Here is a 13,791-nt window from a genome sequence, read left to right on the forward strand (position 1 = left end):
AATAAAATATTCATCTGAACAAGATGACTACTTAAAATGTAAAAGAATAAAGGCATCTGTGCTAGAATAATGCCTTTTTATTACCAGGGGTTCACAAGGAAGAATTTGATCCTTTTGAGTATTTGTAAACACTGCATTTTTCCTCAGTTGCTAATAGATAGCAGAGTAGGTTAAATAAAGCCAATTTTCTAAATGTCTTTGAATGTTTTGTTTCAAATTATCTGTCTTTGACAGAAAGTATAATTTCTACTTGCTGTGTTTTCAAACAAATATAGTCAGTGATTAACTTTTTTTCTTCTAGTTTCAAACATGCAACACACTTCTAAAAAGTAATCTCTCACGGGTTTTTGTATACAAGCTTGAACTGTGGAAATAGTTGGGTTTTTTCCTGGTAGTATCCTTCATTTTGTCTGCTTTTCCAGTCCCTAAGGAAGAAAAAATTCATCTCAAAAATTAGAAAAGAGATTTTTTGGTACATAGATTAAATTTCCATAAGACTCAAACTCTGTCTATTTCTTCTTTAATGATTACGACTATGTATGACAAATGCTTATTCCTTAGAAATACAGCTCCTCCTACTGAGCTCATAAATGTGTTTTATTTTCAATATGTTATCAAGTAGATTTATTTTTCTCCTGCTGTGATGAGCTTAAATTCTCTGCTGTTAAAAAAGCCTGGCTTTTCAACACGTATGTTACTGGAGGCAAGCAGTCTGACACTTCACATCAAACAATGAACTCAGCATACTGAAAAACACATACAAAGATTTTCCTTTACTGCAATGTAAATACAGCCACATGCTTACTACACTCTACAGCATTGCTCGAATTATATTATTTTGTTATATTATGAATGGTTTTATCTCACCAATAAACTATGGGCAAGTTTCTAATTCTTTCCCACAGAGTTCTTCATTTCAACAACCAGAATGCCATCATGGCAGAATAGTGCAGACAAGTCTTTGTTCTCCACTCCATCAGGTAACTTGTATTGTCTGGTAAAGCTTCTGGATATGAAACCATGTTCATCCATCCTGGGTCCATGCTGAGCCTTGATCAGGAGCCAGCCTTCAAAAGTCTGAATAATGATATCTTCGGGGCGGAACTGCACAACATCCAGCAAGACCTGGAAGCCTGTGTTTTCCTCCTCCTGGCCACTCTTCCCAGCCTCAGCTGTACTTTCTGCAGTACACCTTCTGTTGCTCCATGCAGCTGTAGAAGGACCTGGCAAAGCATATAAAGAGTGGTCCAGTTTGTGTCCTTCCAGCTCTTGGACAGCAAACTGCTCTTGGTAGCGTACAGGAGTTTCCACCCAGTGTCTTATAACAGCTTCTGCCATCGCAGAGGCAGAAAGGTAAGTTGCTGATCCTGTCGCTTTGGGGAAGCTGTAGAGTCACAGCAAACTCTTCCCAGTCATATGCCTTACCCGCAGACTAGTTTATAGGTTCATGTTGCCTTTCACTTTTAGCACAGGCAGAGCTTAACATTTAATAGGGCATGCTGTGCTCCAGTGACTGGAGACTGGTTTCATCTTTTATCCACTAACAATAGAGCACTATTTATAGTGCTGAGGTCTTGAGTGGCTTCAACACATGCACAGCTCTCATGCATAAGTAGTGAAAGCAAAATTTTAATGAACCTCTGATTATTGCAATATTATGCTGTTTGTTGTTAAGAATAATGAACAGAAAAATAATGTGAAAGATTTTTTGATTTAAATGGAAGCATAATGATTCTACTTTTCCAAGGGATACATAGCAATAGATACAACCTCTGTATTTCTTCTAACCGAAATAGGAAGTTACTGCAGGAAGAGATTTAATTAGCTTGACAGTAGGAACAGAGAAGCTTTCAGATTAGGCAAACTATAAAATCTATCAAGTGCACTGGACATTGTTGTAGAAGTTGTACATAGGTGAAATACAAGCATGGTTAACCATACTATTGGCAATAGGAGGGAACTGTAACCATCCTTGCCCAATCTGGGGGTGCCTGAAAGCCTGGGTCTGCAATCTTAGTGACCTAAAAACACAGCAGAGCCTTCTCCAGCGGGACACAGAGTCACAATCAAGAGTGCAGGGGAACTACAGCTAAAGCCCATGCTTCACAGCTTCCAGGAGAGGGCAGAGCTATTTACCCCAGCAGAATAGTAAAGATAACTCAAAATCCTTACTGCTACCACATTGTCTTAGTAACCTCCATCTTCTGAGGCTTAACAGCTTGAATGGATGTTCCTACCTACTGCATGTGTCTGGGGAGCAGGACTGGTGACCTAAAAGGCTCTCACTGTTGTAATCTTCTTGCTAGCTTGGGAGCGCAGGGGAAATAATGCCTACAAGTGTTAAGAGTTTAGTTTAACTAGACCTAAGAGGAAGGTGCAACGAAAAGACAAAAGCATTCCCATATTTTAGTATGTTTGCTAAAAAATCCCTCTAGCTGGACTTGGTAATGTAAAGCAGAATGCATTATGGCGATTGATGGTGAGAACTCTTTATTTCCCTCAGTTGCAGTAATGCTAGAAACAATCAAATGAGAGACTTTCATTCCTTCTTATTTGGCTATTGTTGTTCAGAGCTCCGTCTCTCTCTTGTCCTTACATCTTCCACTACCATGAAAAGGGCACATCAGTTTATATGGGATCTTTGGTTGCTAATGGACTCACAAAGGAAGAGGCAGTTGAATTTCGATAGCTGTGAGAAATGAACTTCTGCATCAAGTCAATAGCAGAGCACAATTACCAGCCAATCCTATCATTAAAGTTCTAAGGTTGCTAATTTATTTTAGACTAATGAAAGCTGCACGGCAAGGTAAGGAAATTTTGAAAGGTAGATCAAAGGTTCAACATGACTTACATTAACGGCCAACCATTTAATTGAATATTGTGGGAAAGAAGAGCTATGCTACTTTATTTAACTATTGGCTCTTCTCCTGTCCTCCAGAAATCATTAAAAAATGCAATTCTAAATGTATGGCTTGCTAAAATAGTGCTAAAAATAACCTGCAGCGTTGCCCATTATCTGTTCAGTAGCTGTTTTCTGTTTTGCTAATCAATGATTCACTTGGTGAGGAAACTTTAACCCTGAAGTGAAGCAGTATGCCAGGTTGGTTGTGATACTACGCTTTTAGAGATACCTGAAAATTATTGAGTCCCTACTGAATTCTGTGATGATAGCCTGACTTATTTTACGTCAGTTTTGTACTTCACTAATAAACATTCTGTGCAGGGATACCACATTCTTTTATGTTTTTTAATTTTGTTTTAATTATTCCCATCTTCTCTGGAAAAAGATAAACTTGCCTAAACTTACACTTTAAATGAAAACAGAAATCACCACCTCAGTGCAGGTCACTGTGGGACAGCTATGTCTATTTCCAGAAACAGTTGTGTTAGTCTTTCAAACGTCTATGTTAAGCATACTTGGAACTGTCTGTCTGGTCTAATGAGCACAAAAGATGCTTCGAATGCCCTTTAAATTCATGTCATATGCAAAGCTCTACAGAAGTTTATAAGGATCCTTTTCTACTGTGTAGGACAAGGAGTTAGAAATATTTTAGTCATGAAGCTGTTTAGCCTCTTCCTGCTCTTCCATCCTGCTCCCTCTCCCAGCCCCAGTCCCCTTTTCTCTCTTTTTGCCACCTATGGGCTCAGGAATTACTACAATCTTTCCTACCTCTTTGTTGCTAACACAGAGCATATGAAAACTGGAAAAAGAAAACACCCTTGAAATGCAAACATCCCAGCAAACTGGAATATTTTAGACTACTTTGTCAGCCTTTCAAGTTAAATATGGAGGTGGCGCTGCAATACTGAGGAACTTCCGATCCTAATGCAGCTTCAAATAACTTTAAGAGTCAAGCAATGCATTTTAATAACTATTGATTATTGAGGCCATTTTAAACCTTCACAGCAGATCTGGCAGGAGCGGATCAATGTCCTTAATTGCCAGCTCAGTGCCTCGGGTTTTCTTTCCCAGCTCTCCTGTGCATGTGAAAGCCCTGCCCAGTGCTGCTCCGTGGCGTGGGGAGCGCTGCCGAGCTGCTCTTTGCAAGACTTGGTGAAAGTGGGCCAGTCGGTAACGGCGGCCTTGCCCGTCCGTGCGCTCTGCGGCTGGTGGCACGTCCTTACGGTCTGAGTGCCTCCTGCGGAGTTTTAAAGGGAAGGAACGGGATCCACGGGCGACTTGTGCCGGTTGGCTGGGAGAAGCGCGGGGCAGTATAAATGGGTCACACCGCCATCTTGTGGTCAGATCAAAAAACAGCTGCAAAAGAAGGCACACTCACTCGGTGCGCGCTCACACCGGGTATCGTTACAGGTCTGTGAAATACTTGCATGGAAAGACATCAAAGGAAGAAAACGGCAAGATTTTAAACGACGACATGTTATTTTCGAGCTAATGCAAGGTTTTGTGTCAGCATTTTGGAGGGGGAGGGAATAAATACTTGATTCATGTTGAACTCATGGAATATCTAGAAAGCAGTTACCCCGGTAAAGCTGTACTGTAAATTGTGAGAATGTAAAGTGCACTCACTCCTGAGATTAACTTTTTTTTTTTTTAATGCATATGCATATATGTTAAAAAAACATAACTTTAAAATAAGAGATTGCCTTGTTGCAATTCTCTTCATATTGGATTCCCCAAAGTGAAGTATGTATTTCAGCTATCATTAAAATTCAGTAACAGCTGAAGGGAGAAAAAAAGTGAAGAGGCTGGCATTATGAAGAGAACACGAACTCTTCTAGCAAATGCTAACAGGCTAATTTCAAACTAGAGCCATATAATTATCCAAATGAATTTCGGCAGAGCACTTCAGTTACTTTTATCAAAGCACACAAGGATGCCACTCATGATCTACTTCATATGTCATTCAAAACAGATACTGTCACTTCAGACTTGGCAATACATAAGAAAGAGAAGGAAGAGTAGGACTTTAGGGCTTTTACCAGTGCTAGCTCTGTTATATCCAGTAGGAGTTTAAGCTTTGTGGTGATATCATAGAGCTGGGCAGTAAAATAAAATGTATGCAAGAATGGGACCCAGGGTCACACTTACAGAAACTGGATGAGAAAGAGCTATTTTCCACAAGGTATTTAATATATTTTTGTAGGGTGAGAGAATTATTGTCTCCTACTTGTGTCACTTTGAATCCATTACTCCTTAGAGCACTGAGTTGTCCTTTTAGCTGGACTGTTAGATCTGTATGTATGTAAGCTCTGAAAGAATCAAAATGTGAGAACTACTGCAAGTGTCTAATCAGCAGTTACCATGTGTTGTGTTTTCAAGAAATATTGAGCGTTTTTATTAAACCACCACATGTCTCGTTCCAGTCACATGGTATTTATATTGGTCAGTGAATCACAACATAACTCTTTTTGCAGTAAGACTTCATGCTGTGTTATAAAATTTCTTGCAAGTTGTAAAGCCTGTGTTGTTACACAGCCAGCTTAGCTGAAGGAAGGCTTCAGTCCATGGGTCATGTCCTTCACAACCTGGAAAAGGCTGGATCTGCCTAACGTCTTGGAAAATCTCTCCAGGGCACTGATGCCCACCTGTAACTGTAAACTTGATCTCTTAATTTTAGGGGCCTCTTAAGAAGTGGAAAACTAATCTCAGCTCTTGCACTAAGAATCAAGTGTTCACTCATTTGTCAGGAAGCTATGTAAGAAGTAAGCATGGAAAGGGGTGTCATTTTGGCAATCTACAACAGGAGGTTTTTTTGACATGTTGAGATGATAGAAAGGCAGGTGAAGGATGAGGATGAGTGTTGACAGGACCACAGCAGCTGCTGTAGGAGCATCATCTTTACAGAGTAGTGAAGGAATAAAAATGCAACTTATAATAATGATTTGAAAATTTCAAGTTACTATAAAAGTTAAAGTGATGTCATGGGACTCTCCACAATTATTTGCTTTGTTATTCACATGGCTTGTTGACTAAATATTTTTATGTCTGTTACGGGCAATTGCATCTCTGCCACACAAATACTTGAGGAGCTCCTTTAGAAAGCAAACTATACTATTTAAAGTGATAATAATCTGTTTACTTCTTGTACACAGAACAGTAGCGACAACATGAACAATTGAAAGAGAATAATGTGCCTGAGGGCTTGGAAGCTTTGTTTGGCCACACTGAAAGGCAGGATCTAATGCACTCTTACTGTAGAAACAGCCTTATTTTTCACTAGTTAAAAATTAACTAGTGTTCCAAGAAGAATGTCAGTTTTAAGGTCTGTTCCTCCTCTGCCTCACTGAAGTCTTGAGACTTGATAGGAGTAATTAACACAAGGCAGCTGAGTATAGTAAGTCTGGTGTATTTATTTTGGATCTGTCTAAACTTTATAGCAAGTACTCACTTGCTTATTTAGGATGTGAGACTCCTATTCCATGGATCATATCTTCAGGTTTACGTATTTTGAGGTTGACCACTTTAGAAAAAACAACAGAATTACTGAATGTCTCACCTATGAAGTTCTGGGAGTAGGAATACTTCTGCTGTTTAAAATTAGGTACTCCCTGAGGCTTCTAGGGGTTAGGGCTGGAAAATCTAGGACCTAAATTATGCATTAAGCATTCTCATCATATTTAGCACAAGCCCCCATGATCTCATTTTGTTTATTTTTTTCTGAGAACAAAGTTAAGACTGAAGTTAAGTAGGTAGAATGAATTGAAGACCTGGTGTGCTGATGATCTGGATACGTTTGTCTAATTACTTGCCAGGAAAATAACTGAACTTACTAAATGAATTTTGAGGGTTAAAGTTTTCTCTATATTGAAGTGTTAGAAAGGATTAAAGGGATAATTGAACACACTTATTGCTCACCTACCATGAAAATACTGTATTATGACATGAGTGCTAGAGTCAAAACTTCTTGCAGAATACATATTTCCATGTACTTAGGAAATTCTAGCTCTGTAGACAATATTTTTTCAAATATCAGTGTAGAGTGGCGCTTGATACAAAAGTTTTGTGTGCCTTTAGCTAAAATCTGCGACTTTGGCACTGTATGCTAATTGAAGCCGCTCACTTAAGGCATCCTGCGTTGCTGCACCCTGCATCCTTTGTGAGTGTGTCTTGAGGGCACAGCTGTAAGCAGTAAGATTTTTCTTTAACATAAAAATCCATGAAAATTTCTCCAAATAACATAAAAGTTACCCACCACCATGTATCATCAAGGTGGGTAAGTTCACTTCAACTTCCCTAGGTCCAAGCAAAGAATCCCTGATCACTCAGCCCAAAACTCATTGAGGCTGAGAGTCAACATGGGAAATTTTGCTGGGATAGAAGCACCTCATCCAGAAAGTCCTTAAAGAGCAACTGGTGTGCTTCAAGAGCGATTGACAGGAAGAGTTTGCCATGGTTAGTGAGAATTTCCTTTCTGGAGTGACATAAATGTGCTGTTTGATGTCAATGTACCTTGGGAATTAATTTCTATGATGAGCCTCTTTAACTGTCAAGGAGCAGCTGGAAACTGGATAGGTCAGTAATGAAAATGGGAGGCTTGCCCAAAATTTCAAGTTTAGAGTGACTGATAGGAGTCTGAGAGTGACCCAGTGCTACTTCATCTGCTGATTTAGTAGATAATGTGAAATTCATTGGTAGCCACATCTCCATTCTGTGGGCCACCTATTTCTATCACAAAGCCAGGCTTGCCCCTGGGTTTCCAGTCTTAGAAGGAAAGCAAATAATTTATTGGCAAAAATACTACCTCCCCTTGCCTGTCCACATGGTGAAAGCCAACCAAAATCTGGCTCCTCAAAATTGTTACTTCCTTCAGTGTTGGAGTTAGAACAATATTCTCATATTGTCTTAATTTCCTGACTTTGGCAATGCCAGGAAGGCTGCAGATGTTGTAAAATCTGATGCTAGAAATCCTTTTTTTATAGGTAGGGTTTCAGTGACATTTGAGTAAATCAAAGTAGTTCTGGTACCTAAATCACACAATCCTTTTATCTTCATTGGAGTTGCACATAGTGCATATCAGTGTAGAATTTACATCCTTGATTTTAACATTGTTATCCATAGTAGTTCTGAAATTATATGTTCTTTCATGGACAGCACTTGGCCAGACTTTTCTTTAAGAATACAGATTAAATTTACTGTGGATCTTGATTTACAAGACTTGGACAGTTATAGACTTCCACAGACATGAGTAGTGAATGCTTTAATGAAGTGTTAGGCCTGAAATTTAAACTTTTTTACCCCTCTCTCTTATTTGACCTTCTGTTCATACTTATTAATATTTGAAATACCTGAAAACAAGTCTTCGGGCTTTGTACACTTGCCTATATGCAAAGATTCCATGCCACATAGGCTGGAAAAAATAATTGGAGACTTGCTTTTCTTTTTAAAAGAGTCATCATATAGCACACTGGCAGTATCTCACTCAGTCTTTACCATACTCTCTATGCTATGATCTATGCACATGTAAGCATTTATAACATATGACCAGATACCTGGTTAGTACATAAGGTAGTGCTTTCTTTCCATTACTACAATACTTTCCTCCCAACAAATACTTATCAATAGAGATATTTTTATAATAATATAGAGCAGAACTGATGTACAAAATCTATTGCTTGTATATTGTTCTACTGAAAGTGAGAAAATCCTTAATAAAACTTCATTGTGTTAAGGTTTACGTTTATATAGTATGTTTTGCAAAAAAAATAAAATATTTGCAGTAAGATCATGTTTACAAAGGCAGATGCAACTCCTATGTTACAGAAACTGTTTTATTTTCAGAGTAGAAGCTCTTTTTTCTATATTAATTTTGCAGTAACAATGAGGCAAATTAGGTCTGTGCAGGCTAATAGGATAGTTCCGTAATCATATTTGAAATACTGGACTTTAGAGTGATTACCTATTCTTGGAGAGAATTTTTAAAAAATAATTCAGTCCTTACAATGTTTTTTACATTCTTATTTTAAAATTTGAAGTATGTCAGCTATTCAGTGTAGATAATAGCATTCTTTGGGGCTGGTCAAAGATAGTTACAGATGGCCAAAGAGTATAGGTTTTGTTATTTATAAAGTGAAGTGCTGCTTTTATGTGTTAGTGTGATGAACAAAACCACAGGAAGATCATTCAGAAGAGCTAATCATAAGCAGAACCAGAAACCACAGAGAGGGCTTTGATATGCAGTCAAAGGAGTTAGTGCTGTTGGTATTTTCTATCAATTCAAAATATATGCGGTTATATAGAGAATGTCTGATGGATGGATAAAGAAGTTAGAAGCAGAGAAGGAGAGTGAAAGACAAAATGGATATAGAAAAATGTTCAAAACCTGAGGAAACTTGATTATTATGTGCAAGCAAGCTCTTCTTCAACAAAATATTCTGAGTGATAGCAGCAAAAGGGAGCTGGATATTGAATAATGACTGACTGTCTGTCCAGCTTGCCAACTACCTTCTCACATTGCTATTCCCATGGCATTCAGTGAGGATATCAGAGGAGCAAAGTTTGCAGGATTAAAAATTATTCTAGCAACAATCTAGGAGAGAAAAAATCACTGGACAGTTTCAGATGGACTCCACGCTGTCTCCCTGCTATTCATTTTCTATCACTGCTGGAATTTTGCTGTGGAAACAAATAGCAAAAAAAACAATAACAGGATTAAGAACAATGACAGACGATGAAGTCACATACCAGTGGCTTACAGCCTATGACATTTTTTTTCCACTGGTGCAGTATTAGATTTTATTTTATTTTTTTTCTGCAATAGTTTTGCTTCTTATGTACAACATTTTAGAATTAAGCACATAACCCAGCTCAGGAGGGGATTCTTTCTAATTCCTCCCTACTTTGATACAGTATGTATGGGGTTTTTTTTTTGAGTTCTCCCACCTGAATCTGTGTAATTTGGAGAGAGACCCCTTTTCCAGCCAGGAACAAAAATTAGGAACTCAGTTGCCAAACCATTCTTCCTGGGTATAGGGAGCCATAGAGAGCTAGCATCAGTGAGCAAACAATAGTAATGAACTCCTCTATGAACCATAATTCTGGGAGGGCTAATGTGCACAGACTGCATAGCAACAGAGATGTGGGACCAACATACAAACAACTGGTAATCTGTAATCCTGGTGATTCTGCAATTCTAGTTTAGCACCATAGAAAAGCAGCATCCTCTAAGGTTAGGTACTGAAACAATGCAAGAGGACTCTGCTATTTTGAGATCAAACTAGTTTACTATTCTTATTTCACTTGTTCCCAGAGTCAAAGATGCATCCTGGTGATACTATAGAAAGACACTGGACTATTCTGGAATGTGGAGAAGTGTTTTTTAGTAATTCTACTGCTGCAGCTCTGCACTCTGATTATGTGAATACTTGAAGTTAATATTTCCTCTCAGTAGATGTTCAATTTCTTTAAGTTTTGAAGGCACTTTACATGCTCTGTTAATAATTTTAATTTTCTGATCTAAAAAGTCAAACATTGTTTTCCGTATTTTAGGCTTATTTTTATCCACATCCAAGTGTGAAGTAAGCATTTAGACAGCTAGATAATATGGTTACAGAAGATGCTTGCCATATACCAATTACATATGAGATGTATGACTACTAGCAAAATTCAGCCCTATTTGAACATGTAAAAGGCATTAATGGCTTCCAAGATGCAGCTGCTGAAGTCACTTGTCCTCAGGAGCTTGTTAGCCTTAACATCCACATCTCATAGTTGAGATGGGTGAGCTCATTAAGGGGTATCTTTCTGCCTCTAAACTGGCTCATACATGTCAGCTATGCCTTTTGTACAAACTAATATGGAGTTAATAGCCTGCATTTACAAAGTGACTGGATTGGTCCCTTGTGTTACCAGATATAACCTCTGCAACTATTACCTCCACACGGAGGAAGAAAGGCTAGCAGAAATACCTGGGTCCATTAGCCCAAGCCTTGTTTGACTACAGCAGCCCTAAGCTAGAATGTCAAGAGCTTGGAATGCCAAGAGCTGATCTGCAGCGGTGTTACACATTGAGAACTGTACTTCCAGGTAATATTAAAAGCGGTCTGGCTGGGATGCTGCTTGATGCTAAATATTGCAGAATCCTGTCTGTCTTTTATTAGGTACTCAAAATCAATAGATGCTTTGACCTTTTACTTCCCATGCCTTATTCCTACCTCTGAAAGAAAAGCATTAAAGGACTGTTGTGAAAATGAACTAATTAATACCTATGAAGCACTTAGTACCGTAGCACGTCCCAAAGCAATGAATAATTCTGTCCTCTGACAAGATTTGACAAGTGGTGAGTAAATAATACATTAGGCCACACAGCAATAAGAACAGTAAAGAAGGAAGAAAATTGAATACTGACTAAGATAGTAGTCAAATGGAAAATATACAGTGGTGTTATATAATTGGACAGCACATCATAATAGACAAGCACATGCAGACTGAATTAAAGCTGCACAGGAAATCTGAAATCTTGCATCTTTTTCCTAAATGTCTGATTTCAGCAGTAGCTTTCATGTTGTGTTTTGACCATTTACTGTGCAACAGCCATCACTGTCAGGTTTCTAGTCCTCCTTGTTTTTCAGCACAAAACATAACTGGCTGATCCGGTAAACTGAAACCTCTTGGCAGTCCCTGTCTGGAGACCACATCTACTGTATATGTTCTGCCCACTACCCAGATATATGAGAACTTTCCTTCTGCAGCAGGAATGCTATCAGGAAAGTTAGGCAGGACCTGGTAAGCGCTGGTTAAAATGCCTCTACTGGAAGTTTCCATTTGTATCCCACTGAAATTATTGGGAATGCTACCCATATATGTTTTATGAAGTAATATGTTTTGGACCTGTGAAAGCCAGATATCAAACACAGAGCATGTGAAAAACATTGTTTTTCCCCAGGGCTCATTAAGTTCTGAGACAGTGAATTAGTATGTGCACTGAACAAGTTGAAAATGAAGAATTAGTGACCAATACTAATGAGAATAATTTGCTCTAAACACAAAAGTACAGTGCTTTTGCACACAATATATACAGCTTTACTTGAAAGATTCTCCCACTTTCTGGTTACTTTAGTACCACTACTTACGATTTTTAATGTGTTCAAAGTAACATTAATCTTTAGCCTTAATTCCTTCAGTAAGTATTAACAGAGTTACGTTAATGAATTAACAGACTTGCTTTCCTCGTCTTCTTAAATACTCCACATAGAAGCAAGCGATCAAGTTTCATGTTAGTTATATAGAAAACTTCAGTTTACTTTTTAGCCAGGACTAAAAAAATCAGGTATGATTCCAATCTATGCTGAAATAAACCAGAAATAAAATAGAACAGATATTCCTCCTCACATATTCTTCAGATGGGCTCAAGACAAGAAGACTTTACTTTGGCTGCTGGCCTTTTCCGCAGGGAAAAAAAGGAAAAACACGTCAGTGAGAGTCAAAGGACCCTGTAAAGCATGCTTTGGACTTGCTCCCGTAGCTGGAATCTATACAGTTACTACACAGAATACCTGACTCTTAATGAGCTTTTAAAAAGACTGACTATTGTGACCTGTTTCCCTGATCTGAGGTTCAGATTTGGCTGAGGTCTGTCAACATCTTTTAACTTGTGATCCACTTCATTCCTTCATGAGCCAGCTATGTCCCAGTTTTTCCCATCCTCAGGACTATGTGGCTTATGCCAAAAGGACAAATGCAGTTTATTCCTATCCAAGAATTCTTCCAGGTGGACTCCGAGTATTCACACCCTTGTCTTGCTTTCTCCCACCTTTGGATCTGTAATCACATATAGGATATATGACAGAAATAAACCAAAATGGCTTAAATCACATGCTGTCTCTAGATGCTCATCCCAAACCCACATAGTAACACTGGGAAAATAGGGACAGTGCTAAAGTTCCCACCCACACAGTTAACTGCTTGAGTGGAAATGCATTTCAAAGTGTGCATGCCCTCCATTGTATTTATACCTATCCCCCTGACTGTAATGCAGCTGAGCTTCTCAGCAGCGTAGGTCTGCTGCCTAGCCTGCCTGTAGTGTCACTGGGTTTGTGCTGTTCAGATGATCACAACTAACTGGTTTCATTGCTCACAAGACAGGTTTATAGTACAGATGCCAATACATTAGCAAGAAAGAATAGCTGCGCTTGTGGTTAGGGCACTGACTTGGGAGGTAAGAAATCCATTCTCAGCTCTTGGCTCTCTCTCTCTCTCTTTTCTCAATGACTTCTGGCAAACCACAGCCTGTCTGCTCCATATTCGTAGAGTGGGGGAAGAGGTATCAGGATCATAGCCTTATTGAGATTGTGAAGCTTTTCAGGGAGGACAGTATCTTCTGCATGAGAGGCTGTATCTTTTGCATGTATGCAAAAACACTGACACAGAGGCAAGATAGCATATGAAGCTTCCAAAGGAAAAAGACAAAACAAGCAAGAATTGTAAGAATTGTGAAGTATGAAAGTGTATCACTAGTGACAAAGACAAAATTGAGTTTAATGTGAATACACCTTTAATATTGCTAGTGAAACCAAAGAACAGGTTGCTGACTCAGGCATCAGAGGTGGGCTTACTGGAAGGGATTAGCCCTTCCCCCTCCTCTATTATGGCACCAAGAATGTCTCTTGCTTTATGGGATGTGATAGCATAGCACTGGATGGCTGCATCCAATGCCACAGGCTGAGGTGTCTTTATAATGCAACTGAAAATTGACAGGTAAAGCAAGTGGAAGGTAAGAATACAGAAAGTAAGAAAGCATGTAGTAATAGATTTTGCCAAATGGATGCATACTCAATAGAAACAAAGATGTTTCTGGCAGATTTACCTTTTGCTGCTCTTGAAAATGGAAATGT

The 13,791-nt window shown here is 38.7% G+C and overlaps 1 protein-coding gene across 1 annotated transcript; it reads right to left on the reverse strand.

Moving 5' to 3' along the window:
* Positions 1-744: 744 nt before the first annotated feature.
* On the reverse strand, positions 745-1,662 carry HSPB3 (heat shock protein family B (small) member 3). The gene has a single exon (XM_061469419.1). The coding sequence runs from the start codon at positions 1,336-1,338 to the stop codon at positions 889-891; it is 450 nt and encodes a 149-aa protein (XP_061325403.1). The 5' UTR covers positions 1,339-1,662; the 3' UTR covers positions 745-888.
* Between the last annotated feature and the right edge of the window lie 12,129 nt (positions 1,663-13,791).

The sequence above is a fragment of the Pezoporus flaviventris genome, unplaced genomic scaffold (genome assembly GCF_033815535.1).
Source record: "Pezoporus flaviventris isolate CSIRO_AGI_PZ_B2104156 unplaced genomic scaffold, CSIRO_AGI_Pfla_v1 ptg000057l, whole genome shotgun sequence".
NCBI lineage: Eukaryota > Metazoa > Chordata > Aves > Psittaciformes > Psittacidae > Pezoporus > Pezoporus flaviventris.

Coding starts and splice junctions, on each gene's coding strand:
- HSPB3 (XM_061469419.1), bottom strand. CDS start 1,338: ATGGCAGAAGCTGTTATAAGACACTGGGTGGAAACTCCTGTACGCTAC.